Raw genomic sequence first — 12,234 nt, 5'->3', positions numbered from 1 at the left:
GCGAATAAGCTATTAAGTGAAAGAAAATGGTATAATTAATATATTTGCTACATTATATATGGATTTTAAAGTAATGTGAACACTTAAGTAACCTAAATGTTAATTCCATATATTTGAGAAGAAAACACTCAAATCCTTAAGCATTATATTTTTCTATGTGCTTTTTTTGGTGCAGTTAGTTTTTACTGTTTTGTAAAGATAAGAAACTTGGTTTAAATATATATTTTGTTTTAGGATTTTGTTAAGATTCGTCTCTGTATTTTTATACATGATTTAAATTGTCTCAAGCAAATGAAATAACTAATTTTGACATTTAAAATAAAACTGGAATAATTAAAAAATAATATAAAGCACTGTATAATTAGGTCAAAGAATGATTGAAATGTAAATTTTATGACCTAAGTTAATTATCAGTAACAAGAAAGAATTTCTTTTCTTTCTTTCTCTCTCTTTCTGTGTCTTTCTCTCTCTCACTCTTTCTTTTTCTTTCTTGACAGAGTCTCAGTTTGTTGCCCTCAGTAGAGTACTGTGGCATCACAGCTCATAGCAACCTCTAGCTCTTGCCTCAGCCTCCCGAGTAGCTGGGACTATAAGCGCCTATCACGATGCATGGCTATTTTTTTTTGTTGCAGTTTGGTGGAGGCTGGGTTTGAACCCGCCACCCTCCGTATATGGGGCTGGTGCCCTACTGACTGAGCCACAGGTGGCGCCCAACAAGGAAGAATTTAATGCTAATGTATTAGTATTAGAAATAATATTTAAGTGCAAATTTAGTAACTGAACAATTCATTATATGGAATTTTATGATGCTCGTATAAGAGGAAAAGTATGAGAGGATTTCTAAGCTTGTCAGATGCTGAAATAGTTATCTTTGTGAGAACCACACTAATCTGAGTTTCTGCATTCATTCTTTAAATACAAACATAAGTGAGGGAATGATCTCAATAGATCTCTGTACATGAGTTGGATTGTAGAGTGACCTTAACTTGTCTTTTTGAGCTTGTAGATCTTTGTGTCTTTGACTTGATAAGTAAATTTCTATTCTCTAAAATTGTGCCCCTGTTTTCATATAGTAGATTTAAGGGGAACTATTCCCTGTATTTAGTTCTCTTTTAAATGTGGCAAGATGAAAGCTACATGAGGAGAACCTATCTTTATCTCACATATAAGGAAAGAAGAGTTTATTTCTGTGCAAAGTGGAGAATATTTCTTTGTGTGTAATGGGTGAACAAACATGTCTCTGTCAAAAATATACAAGTTAGTTGTTTATAGCACCATCCTGATTTTTGTAGGTGCTTGAGTTTGTGGCCCCTGCCTTAATTTTGTGCTTTATTATGTACATCTTTTTTTTTTTGTTGTTGTTGTTTTTTTTGTAGAGACAGAGTCTCATTGTACCACCCTCGGTAGAGTGCCGTGGCGTCACACGGCTCACAGCAACCTCCAGCTCTTGGGCTTACGTGATTCTCTTGCCTCAGCCTCCCGAGCAGCTGGGACTACAGGCGCCTGCCACAACGCCCGGCTATTTTTTGTTGCAGTTTGGCTGGGGCTGGGTTTGAACCCGCCACCCTCGGCATATGGGGCCGGCGCCCTACTCACTGAGCCACAGGCACCGCCCTATTATGTACATCTTACATAGTCTGTGTTGTGTGGAATTTGGTTTAAGTGAGGTCCTTCTTAGTTTAATTAAGAGGTATTTAACTGTTCAGTTAGAGGAATTAACGTTTTGAGATGATATTCTGTAAGGCAAACCCATTATATTTACTTTAAGTCTATAGATACAATAAGCAATAATGTCTGTGAATTCACTATACTATTTCCTGTTACTTAGTGTGCTAGGCCTGTAAATAGATCCCAGGAAGCCAGTGAAGGGCAGAAATTGTTGCTGGAAAAGGAACAAAAAGGAGTTTCTGTAATATGAAAAATGAATATAGTTGTCATCTTTCAGGATTGGGTCTGACTGAATGTGTATAATTGAAGCATCCTCGAAAATAAAATAGAACCACAACACTCTGTTCCAGGGAGGAGAACAGAGCAGGGCAAGATAAGCCAATGGAGCATAGGGGCTTCCATAGGGTATGGGCAGTCGGCACAAACAATTTCTGGCTTTTTCCTGCAAGGAACAGGGAAACTTAAAGGGAATGAACCTAGCAGACATCAAAAGTGTACATTAAAAAAAAAAAAAAATCACTCCATTAGGGTCTTCCTGCCTTTGAGATTATCTTCCTAGCATACTGTTCTGGGACGCAGGACTATATTCTCTCTTCTACCTGGCCAAGCTCCATAGCTTGTGTATAAGAACCTTTATGATCTAGCCACTGTAATACTTTCTAGCCTCACCGCCCCCCACCACCTGTGTACCCCCAACACTTGATCCTGCCTCTGAGCTTACACATATGTTATGGATTTTTTCCCAGAGTGCCGGTATTGCTTTGTCTTGCTTGGTAAACCACAAATCATTTTTAAAACCCATTTCAGATGTTTCTTACGCGATATCTTTCTTGATATTGGATTCTTCAAATTAATAGTAATACCCTGTTTTCCCAAAAATAAGACATCCTCCGAAAATAAGACCTACTTACAGGAAAGATAAGACGTCCCCTGAAAATAAGACCTAGCGCATCTTTGGGAGCACACCTTAAAATAAGACACTGTCTTATTTTCGGGGAAACAGGGTAGCAGCATGTGTCAGGCATCATTATAAGTCCCTTACATATATTAACTCGTAATAACTTAGGTAGGTACCATTCTTATTTCTATTTTACAAATGGGGAAATAGTAGCACAGTCGTGGTTAAGTAAATCTGCTGAGAACATAGTAGAGTAGAATTTGAACCAAGGCAACCTCGGTCAGATCTTACTTTTAACTAGTGGATTATACTGCTATTATTCCTCCTTTTGAGCTCTCTATGTCTTTGTCTTTTACATATTTCCATTTTTACATTTGTTCTGTACGTCTGTTTAAATACTTGTCTCATTAAAGTAGGACTTGTGTGTGTCATTTATTTTCTATTTCTTTATATCCCTCATTCCTTAGAGTAAAGGTGACAGTATGGAGTGGCATGGATTTGAGTGGAAGGAAGGATGTATGTCCTGCCTAAAAACACCTTCATTCAAATTTAAAAATGAAACTGTTATCTTGTTTCATTTTTACATGAGGAAGGGATTTGGTTATTTGCTATTATGTAGCCTTTGGGATAGCACATTGTAAATGCATAAATATTTGTTGGCTGAAATTTAGTTTATTTCTTAGCCTAAGATAAGTAAGGGACATGAGAGTACCCTTATGGTATGTTAATGGGTTAGCAGAAACCTTTAATATTTTGTTAATGGTTTGTATTTAAGAGCTGTGGAAGAGCAAGGGCAGAGATTCCGAGATGGATGCAAACTCAGAATGAGTAGGGCTAATTTTGTCCTCTTAGCTTGAACTTTTCTATTCTTTATCCATAGTCTACCAACAATTAGTTCTGGGGCATTTTTACTCCTCATAATGTATGCATATGCTGCCTGATAAAGGACTGTGATTTGAGCAATAAAGTAAGTTCTACTCCAGAATGGCAAGATGCAAGAGTTAAAACAGAGTTTTCTCCTTTGATTAGTCAACTTTAACTCTGAGGAAGAGATAAAGAAATAGGAAAGGAAGAATATAGTGCTTGGCTTTATTAATTTGTACTGCCATAACAAAATACCATAGACTGGGTGACTTAAACAATAGGAATTTATTTTCTTGCAGTTCTGGAGGCTGGGTAGTCCAATATCAAGGTGCCATGCCATGGAGTTCCTAGTGGAGGCTCTCATTCTGGCTTGCAGATACTGCTGCCTTATTGGATTTAGTTCCTGGGGAAAGCTCTTATTCTGCCTTGCAGAGAGCTGCCTTCCTCCATTCTGGCATGATAGAGAAGGAGAAAAAGTGCAAGCTCTCTAGACGCATCTCCAAATATCATTACATTGGAAATGAAGGCTCTAATGTATGAATGTGAGAAGTGCAGTCTATAACAGTGCTATAGTAATTTTTTGATGACTTATACCTTGAGATTGTGGCCATTATTAATAACACTTTGGAGACACATCCCAGAAGAGGAAATTCTTTTCTCTTAGGTTTTATGTCTGATCATATTTTTGAAAAATGAAAAATCCAGATGTCATAGTAATAATTTCCAGACACCTCAGCCTTTCCTCATGGATTATGTTATGTTGGCATCATTCTTCCCCTTCTTTATTCTACTCCCATTCTTCTAGGAGTCCTTTCACAGTCTCATTATTGTTACATCAGTTTTAATATTGACTTTTCTTTTTTGCAGGTGGAGACCACGTGGCTTTGCAAGGCCGGAGTTAATGCAGATCTTAAATAATTCACTAGATGATTCCTTTAAACGCCTTATTTATCCTCTTCTCTGTAGAGAGTTTAGGTATGCAGCTTGTCTTATTTAATTTTGTGTACTGTTTATTATGTATGGTATCCATTGTAACATTAGTAAATATTTGTTGATTAACCACTCCAAAGAATTTAGTCAGAATCAGTCAACTATTTAAGCTTTGATTTCAATCTGTAGATGCATTCACAAGCAAAGATCATAAAACATAGTTCTTAATTATGATATAATTTTCAAATCTTGAGCACTTAATTTGGTACTCCTTCACATTATGTGGTACTAGTCTTGCAATATAATAACTAAGCCAACAAATGGTTATTGATAAGAGATTTTACTTGGAAGAATCAAATTGAGAAGTTAATGGAGGAGTTAGTTGGAGGCAGTTTTTAGAGGTAAGAGAGCCAAAGAAAGCATAAGGAAATCAATGGAGGACATAACAAACTTAGTACTATGAAGAGAGAAAGCTAATATAACTTCAGATGGGAGTCGTTTGGATGAAAAATGATCAGCAATGATGCATATTAGGAGATTATTGATACAGCCACGTAAATGGACTTTCTATGTATTATAGATTCTTTCATTCTCACAGCTTTCAGCAAGAGTACCTGGGCAATGTAGATTTCTAGCCATCTCACTGACATAAGTAGACTTTCTACTTATGTGTAATATTTGTAATATTTGTCTGTTTCTGTTTTGCTGGATTTGACCATTGGTTTTAGAGGTATTCAGAGCAGATAGTGAGTAGGTACTATTAAAAAAGATATGTAGCTCCATTGTTTGATTTCTTTTTAATCAAAGTCATTCAGTCTCTTGTTTGATCCTTTTGAGCCTAGATGTGTGCTAAAAATATTGTTCCTTTTGGAATTCTATTTCTTTTCACGTTTGTATGAAGTAACATTGCTTGTTCTTGAGTACTAGAGAATGAACTGTATTTAAAAATAAGGAATTCTGATCTTTTTTTTTTTTGAGACAGAGTCTCACTTTGTTGCCTCTGGTAGAGTGCTGTGGCATCACAGCTCACAGCAGCCTTAAACTCTTGGGCTTAAGCGCTCCTCTTGTCTCAGCCTCCCAAGTAGCTGGGAATACAGGTGCCGCTCTGCTATTTTTAGAGATGTGATCTCACTCTGGCTCAGGCTGATCTCATACTTGTGAGCTCAGGCAATCCACCCGCTTTGGGCTCTCATAGTGCTGGGATTATAGGTGTGAGCCACCTTGCTCAGCCCTCAGAATTCTGATCTTAATGAAGGAAAAAAGTTATCTCATTTAAAATATTTTGTGTATTTTTAAAAATTTTATTTTCTCATGCTGCATATAATGTCCAGTGGTGCGTTTGACATTTTTGCATTTATTTGATTTCAGTAGTTCCATTGCATGTGGAATAATTTCACTTAAGATTTTATGTAAGCATTTTGGTGTGGGATTGTTTAATGTATATTTCTTTTCTGATTTCTGTTACAGTGAGTAAACAAGAGTATTTTCCTTCTCTCTTTCTAAAATGCCTGCAATCGAGGCAGGGAAACAAACTCCCAGGTGTCTTTTTTTATTTTTTTTAAAGGAAAAATGCTTTCTCTAATTAGAAAGGATTTTTTTTTTTTTATAATTACAGGAAAATCGAAAGAATCAGTAGAGTAAGTAAAAAAGAAAAAAATTACATAATTTTGCTACCTGGAGATAATCATTGTTAACCACACTTTTCTCCATTCATGTATGTGTATTTCGAAAGAGACTGCATTAACTATATTATTTTGCAGTCATTTATTATGCTTTAAAATATTTCTTTTTTATACTTTTCAAAGGCTACTTCTGCATTTCTTATTCCTCTGACTGTCATGGTCAGATGTCATTCATCCATGTGTTATTTTTCTTTTCTGTTTTTTTTTTTTTTTTTCCCAGTTATTGGCTAGGGCCAGGTTTGAACCCACCATCTCCAGTATATGGGGCCGGTGCCCCTGTGTGTTATTTTTCACACCTACTTCATGAGTCCTGCCTTGTCAGCTAGCAAGTGTTTCCTGCTTTGCCATATTTTATTATATCTAGAAATTTTCTTCTTTCTCTCCATTACTGTCTTAATTCAGGACATTATTTTTTGTTTGGATCACTGAACTGGGATCATAGATGAATCTTGTCTTTCCTAATATATATTCTACATTGCCATTTAAAAATTTTTACCTTATTATTTCATGCTTAAAATCCTTCAGTTGGCCTTCTTTATCTCCTGGATAAAATCCATGCTCTTTAGAAGAACATACATGACCCTTTGTGATCTGTTTTTTTTTCTTGACTTTATTTTTTTTTCATGCCTCTATAGCTTTCTGTCTTGGCTATTTTTTTTTTTTACTTTAGCACGTGAAATTTCTTGCTCTTTCTGGCCATAAGTTCACATTTCCTGCTTCCATTGTTTGGGGTATCTTCTCTCTGCCTTCCCAAAGCTGGGGATTTACTGTCCCTACCTTTGTTTACATAACTCTTAGTCTTGCTTCTTGATTTACTTGAGAAGACATCTCTTCTAGCAAGTTTTCCTAGTTGCTCTCTCTTCTGTGAGTTCCATCAGCATAGCACTTAATCATTGTTTTAGACTTTTCTGTTTGTTTTTCTATTTTTTTCCATCAGATAGTGGTCTTCAGGGCAGGAATCTTATCTTTTCAGCTTTGTATCTCACCAGTCATGGTACCTTCTGTGAAAGACTGATGACACATGCTTACCCAACAGAGTTAAAAGTGAAGATTTAGAAATACATACCTGTGATGGTATCTTTCATCTTGTTTGACTGAATACAAGAAGAATGATAGTGAAATGTTAGAGAAGAGAAAAGCCTCAAGAAACTGAATTGAGCCAGAGAAGCAAATACTAGTTTGCTGTGTCCATCTTCATATATGTAGATAGTTCTAAATTAACACTGATAACAAAATATGCTTTGAATAGCTTTTGTACTCTCAATTCTCCTGTGGCCAACGGTGTGTGTTTTTTACCTTGTCAAATAGTGAAGACATGCTTTTTAATAAATTCTTAGGAATTTTGGGAGATAATATGTTGAGAATTTCTGTTAAGTAGATTGGTGGTGTAAAACCTAGTTTTTGAAAACCTGTAAGCCCGCGGGCGGCGCCTGTGGTTTAAAGGGATAGGGCGCCGGCCCCATATACCGGAGGTGGTGGGTTCAAACCCAGCCCCGGCCAAAAACTTCAAAAAAAAAAAAATTAAAGAAAACCTTTAAGCCCAATATAGACATAGGTTTTTATCCTAGAGAGTCTTAAAATTAGAACTTTTATAACTTCTCTGGATAAAACTGGAAAGTTATTTATATAAGGTATTGTTTTGAACTGGCTACTAATATCTGTTTTGGACTGGCTATAGGTATCACACAAGGATTTGATGTGAACTGAATGAGAAGGACATTGAGCTAAAATTTATAGTTGTGTAAATCTAAATATTGTTTTAGAAGACTATTGATGATCGATTTGGCATTCTAATTTTGTATTTATATTTTAATCCGTATATCCTTGTGACATCCCATGTGACATCTAAATCCGTATATTCTTGTTTTTCTTGCATGCACACATATACCTGTGGGTTTTGTATATAATGAAGAGCAGATAAAAATGGAGTATGAGTATTACAGATCATTAAGTTTGCTTCAGAATTGTTTGTGGCATCATGTATTACTGTGATTAGCGACTCAGTATGATTTTTGTCTGTAATGTTTTCTCTCTTAAGTTATTTTGTTATAATAAATGTTCCTGTGAAGAATAACTGTGCAAAATGGGTAGATATTTTTGATGAATGAAAAATAATTACTTTTTCTTTTCTTTTCTTTTATTTCTAAAGAGCCAAACTAACATCAGATGCAGAGAAAGAATCGGTAATGATGTTTGGACGCAACCTTCGTCAGCTCCTCTTAACAAGCCCTGTACCAGGACGCACCTTAATGGGAGTGGATCCTGGTTATAAACATGGTTGCAAATTAGCTATAATTTCTCCTACCAGTAAGTTGTCTGTCAGCTTTTCATGTATAAAAGTTGTTTGGTTGGTTATAAGTTTCACTTCATGTCTTTCATGAGGCTTTAGAAATAATGTTAGTTTTCAAGGCTTAGAAAATGATTGTCTCACATATAGGAATATTAGAACCAGAGAATCAAAATTCATAATTCTGTTATTTGTTAATTCAAATCCTTAATATGTGGCCATTATTTATAGCCTTCCTTGTGTCTCAAGGGAGGTACTGAGGATTAACTAGGCTTAAACTTGACTCTTAATAACATCAACTTCTATTTATTGTGATAAATTATTATATATGATACGTTTTAACTCTAGATATGTTTTATAATAAATACTAAAAGATATTTTTATTTTATCTCATCAGTATTATTTTCATATTTACTCATTTATCTATTAGTTTTTATTTCTTTCTGCATTTCTGTGTTTCTATTTGAGGGCCGTTTTCTTTCTGCCTCAAGAACTCAGTGCCATTATTATTACTTTTTTTTTTTTGAGACAGGGTCTCACTCTGTCACCCAGGCTAGAGTGGTATTCTGTCATTATAGCTCACTACAACCTCAAACTCCTGGGCTCAAGAGCTCCTCCTGTCTCATCTTCCTAAGTAGCTGGGACTATAGGTGCATGCCACCAGGCTCAGCTAATCTTTCTGTTTTTTGCAGCAACAGTATCTCACTATGTAGTTTAGGCTGGTCTTAAACTCCCGACCTCAAGTGATCCTCACACCTGTAATCCCAAGTGTTGGGATTACATTTGGGATTACAGGTGTGAGTCACCATGCTTGGCCTGCTGTGCTATTATTAATATGAGTCAACTGGTGACAGATTGTCTCAGTTTTAGTTTGTCTGGAAAAGTCTCTGTTTATTCTTCATTTCTGAAGAATTTTTTTTTTTTTTTGAGTGCACAATTCAAGATTGGCAGTTAACATTTTTATTTTCTTTTTTATGGCTACTATAGTTTCTGTTGAGAACTCAGCCAAAAATGTTATTGTTCCTTTGAAGGTAATGTCTTTTTTCCTGTGGCTGCTAGATTTTCTCTTTGTGGTTTTCCGAAGTTTTCTTGTGCACTGAAGTATGTGTATGTGTGTGTTTTTCTTTTCTTTCTGTCATTCCTTTTTTCTTTCTTTCTTGTGTTTTTTTTTTTTTTTTTTGTATGAATTCTACTTATGGCTTGTGGAGGTTCTAGCGTCTCTTTCTGTATCTCTAATTACATGCTTATTAGACCTTTCTATTTCTTCTGTTTTCCATTTTTATTTTGTATTGCTTGACAAAGTTAATTGATCCTGTATTTTGCTATGTCTAACTTACTATTAAATTCATCTATTGAATTCTTATTTAAGTTATTGGTTTTCTATTTTAGAATTTCTGTTTGGGTCTTAAAAAAAGTAGATTATAGTTTCTTGGTGAACTTCTTCACTTTTGAACTTTTTCTTTAATTAATTTATTTTTGGAGACTGAGTCTTACTTTGTCACCCTCGGTAGAGTGCTGTGGTGTCACAGCTCACAGCAACCTCCAACTCTTAGGCTTAGGCCATTCTCTTGCCTTAGCCTCCTGAATAGCTGGGACTATAGGCACCTGCCAGAATGCTCAGCTATTTTTTTGTTGCAGTTTGGCCGGGGCCAGGTTTGAACCTGCTGCCCTCTGGTATATGGGGCTGGCACCCTACTCACTGAGCCACAGGCATGGTCCCTTTTATCTTTTAAATTTTCTTTTTATCTTCTATTTCTCTTAAGGCATTTACTATTATTTTTGTTTTAGTGGGGTGTTTTAGTTTATGTTTTATTTTTGAAATGATTTTTTCATATCTATAAGTTATCTCATTTCTGAATTTTCTAATTATGACTTCTGTTTTATTTTCTGTAATGCCCCTTTTTTTGAGGGAGGAATAGTGCTATTTCTTTTTTGTCTTTCCATAATAGGGAGTACATGTTTTGTTTACTTTTTTTGTTTTTGTGCAGATTGAGTCAAAATTTTTTTTTTTTTTAAAGCTTGTTCTTATATATTAGGTTCTGTTTTATGGGTATATTTTTCTATGAGGACATTATATTAGGCGGCACCTGTGGCTCAAGGAGTAGGGCGCCAGTCCCATGTGCAGGAGGTGGCGGGTTCAAACCCATCCCCGGCCAAAAACCACACACACAAAAAAAAATAATAATCATAATATTTGACCATAATCCTTTCCTCTTGCTTAGTTGTATTTATTAATTTTTTAAAGATAAGGTCTCATTCTGTTGCCCAGGCTAGAGTACAGTGGTGTCATGATACCTCACTGCAATCTCAAACCCTCCTGCCTCAGTATCCTAAGGAGCTGGGACTACAGGTGTGCATCACTACACCCACCTAATTTTTCTATCTTTTGTAGAAATATTAGAAGAAGAGCCTGGATCAGGAAAGGTTTTCTAACTTTTTTTTTTGAGACAGAGTTTCACTTTATGGCCCTCAGTAGAGTGCCGTGGCCTCACACAGCTCACAGCAACCTCCAACTCCTGGGCTTAAGCGATTATCTTGCTTCAGCCTCCCAAGTAGCTGGGACTACAGGGTTTTCTAACTTTTATTCTAGCTAGCTTCTAGCTTTTTTTTTTTTTTAGCTTTAGAACTTTTTCCTTCTATTTTTTCCCAAATTATTAAGAAAAATACATGTGACCAGAGAGATAGTCTCATATTCTGGAATCTACTTCTTTGTTGCTTTTCTTTTATCTGGGCTTTCTTTTTCCTTTGCTCTTACTATCCTTACTTAGTTCTATTTGGATGTCTTTCCCAGATGTTTCTTTTCATTGTGGGATTTTTGTCTTGAAAGTGATCTTCTGCTGGCTAATTTCAAGAGCTTTCAGAGATCAGAGTTTTCCAATCTTTCTAACTTTTAGTGGGCAGCTTTTATGCTATATCTCTCCTAGATTCGTTTAGCTCCTGTTCTCAAACTGACTTGTGTATTTACCTTTCGTTACCTTTTAACATTTTTGGATTCTTCTTGAGGTCCATGAGATACTCCATTCTGCTTCCTTCCACAGGAGGCTCATATTAGGCATAGCCATGGGTTTTTGGTTTCGTTAACCTTAATTTTTTTTATGCTATTCATTTTTACAGTAAATGGGAAGTATATTTTATCAATGTTTTCCCCTTCATCTGAGGTATCATATGGCTTTTATCCTTCACTGTGTTACTATGATGAAAATACATTATTAGATTTTTTAAGAATGTCTATTCATACTCTTTCCTTACAATAAACTGAACTATGATGAATTAAATTATTAGATTTTTTAAGAATGTCTAATCGTACTTACTTTCCTTACAATAAACTGAAACTTTCTTCTAGATATGTTGATGGATCAGTTTTCAGTTATTATATAGGACACATGCTTTTTAAAATTTTACACTCACACACATGTCCTCAGTCTATTTTGGTAAGTTTTTTTGTAGGAATTTATCCATTTCATTATTTAATCTCAACTAACATAAAATTGTTCATAATAGTCTTTCTGTATTTTTTTATTCTGTGCTCAATCTCTAGTTATATTCTTTTTTCATTTCTAATATTGGAGTATTTATGTCTTCTGTCATTTCTTTTTCTTGTTTGGGTTTGCTAGAAGTTTGTATTTTTCTTATAAGTTCTTTTCAATTTTAAACCATGTTGATCCTTTCTTTTGTACTTTTTTGTCTTCTTTCATTGATTTCTGCTTTTATTATTTCGTCCTTTCTATTTTCTTTGGAATTATCAGTTGTTCTTTCCCTAACTTCTTCTTTTTTTTTTTTTTTTTCTTTAGAAAGTTTATAAGCTGTCACCCTGGGGTAGAGTGCCGTGGCATCACAGCTCACAGCAACCTCAAACTCTTGGGCTTACGCAATTCTCTTGCCTTAGCCTCCCAAGTAGCTGGAAC

The 12,234-nt window shown here is 35.3% G+C and overlaps 1 protein-coding gene across 7 annotated transcripts in view; it reads left to right on the top strand.

Annotated features, from left to right (window-relative positions):
* SRBD1 (S1 RNA binding domain 1) overlaps positions 1-12,234 on the top strand; it is a 291,329-nt gene that overhangs the window by 85,601 nt on the left and 193,494 nt on the right. For all 7 annotated transcript variants that reach the window (XM_053589735.1, XM_053589734.1, XM_053589738.1 and 4 more), the window contains 2 exons: positions 4,298-4,405; positions 8,192-8,349. In XM_053589735.1, the coding sequence (XP_053445710.1) occupies positions 4,298-4,405; positions 8,192-8,349 (266 nt within the window). The remainder of the gene's footprint in view (positions 1-4,297; positions 4,406-8,191; positions 8,350-12,234) is intronic.

Source organism: Nycticebus coucang, chromosome 4, assembly GCF_027406575.1.
Source record: "Nycticebus coucang isolate mNycCou1 chromosome 4, mNycCou1.pri, whole genome shotgun sequence".
Lineage (NCBI taxonomy): Eukaryota > Metazoa > Chordata > Mammalia > Primates > Lorisidae > Nycticebus > Nycticebus coucang.
The sequence above is the reverse complement of the archived record's forward strand: the minus strand, read 5'-3'. Positions and strand labels throughout refer to the sequence as shown.